Source organism: Aplysia californica, unplaced genomic scaffold (assembly GCF_000002075.1).
Source record: "Aplysia californica isolate F4 #8 unplaced genomic scaffold, AplCal3.0 scaffold00702, whole genome shotgun sequence".
Classification (NCBI taxonomy): domain Eukaryota; kingdom Metazoa; phylum Mollusca; class Gastropoda; order Aplysiida; family Aplysiidae; genus Aplysia; species Aplysia californica.
In genome coordinates, this window is record NW_004797972.1 from 330399 (window position 1) to 331681 (window position 1283).

General features: G+C 45.4%; 1 protein-coding gene across 1 annotated transcript in view; it reads left to right on the top strand.

Annotated features, from left to right (window-relative positions):
- The window catches only part of LOC101854120 (forkhead box protein J1-B), an 18489-nt gene that overhangs the window by 9304 nt on the left and 7902 nt on the right, over positions 1–1283 (top strand). Inside the window, exon 2 of the mRNA XM_005108594.3 lies at positions 755–1246. Within this exon, the coding sequence (XP_005108651.1) occupies positions 1039–1246 (208 nt within the window). The 5' untranslated portion in view covers positions 755–1038. The remainder of the gene's footprint in view (positions 1–754; positions 1247–1283) is intronic.

Consider the following 1283-nt stretch of genomic DNA (forward strand, 5'->3'; position numbering starts at 1 on the left):
ATATATATTTTACACCTTCAGTTTTAGCTTTCAGTAACTTTTATTACAGGATATTCTGTCCCCAATAAACACTTATAATTTCAGCGTTGAAATGTCAAAGATAAGTAGAGCTAAGAGTAACGCCACACACAACAATACACGCTCTTTAGCTGATAATATTCGTTTTTTTGTCTGCAGGAGGGGCAAATGAAGGAAGAATGCGAAAACCCTTAAGAAGATAATTCCTAAATTTGTGGCTGTGTATGAGACACTTTAAGTCAAGACACGAGCTGATAACACTAGATTCCCGCGTCATCCTTGCATGACCTGACGCTAAAAGCGCTGCTACTGATGGTGTTCTTCTCGATAAGCGCGTACCCACGACACAAATAGTAGCGTAGACTTCTTTTACTTTCATTCATCTTTTTGAGGTTGCCAGTGATTCTACAGCTAGCACGAGGAAACAAGTTTACAAGTAGATCTGGATCTTTTCCAAGTACATGTAGTTGAAGACAACGATAAATTGTGATTAAATGAACTCTGCGGATATATTATATGGAATGTAATTGACATTTCTGTGTTTTTGAGACATGCACCACGTTGCTATTTTTTGCTTTCACGTTGCATTCATTGTTCGCAAATGAAAAGGAATTAATGTTAACATTCAAATCTATCTTGACAGGATGCACCACGCTGCTGTTTTCTGTTTCCACGTTGCATTCATTGTTCGCAAATGAAAAGGAACTAATGTGGATATCTAAATCTATCTTTGCAGATGCTGTTGGGTTAAAGAGGGTCCCTGTCATAAGGAAACAGGTGTCGTCTGTCGAAGGGCTGGCATTCCTGGACACTGAATCATTCTCTAACGTCCAGAAGTGTATACGTCTATAGATCTGGAGACACGCCGGCAGAAACGACAGCAACAGAGCTTGGTTCGCGCTGGTCCCAGCACGTTGACCACAACCAGACCGCTCTCTGGGTGACGTCACAGCCCCTGGAGCCCCCACCCTGAAGGTTCCGGTCGTCTACGGGGTCCCCTCCACTGGGTCCCGCCCTAGGATGTCCCCGTCTGCCAGCCTCGCCAGGCGCTTCCAGCAGAACTGGCTGGCCAAACACCCACAGGACTCTTGCCACACTGGCGGGAATCTGGACGACAGTCTCACTAGCTTGGGATGGCTGCAGAACCTCAAAGTGTCGGAGATCACACAGCCTCGGCAGGCCTCCAGTCCAGGGCTCGTTCTGGACAACAGGAATATCATCAAACAAGGTGAGGCGGAAATAATACTATATGTGTGTGTGTGTGT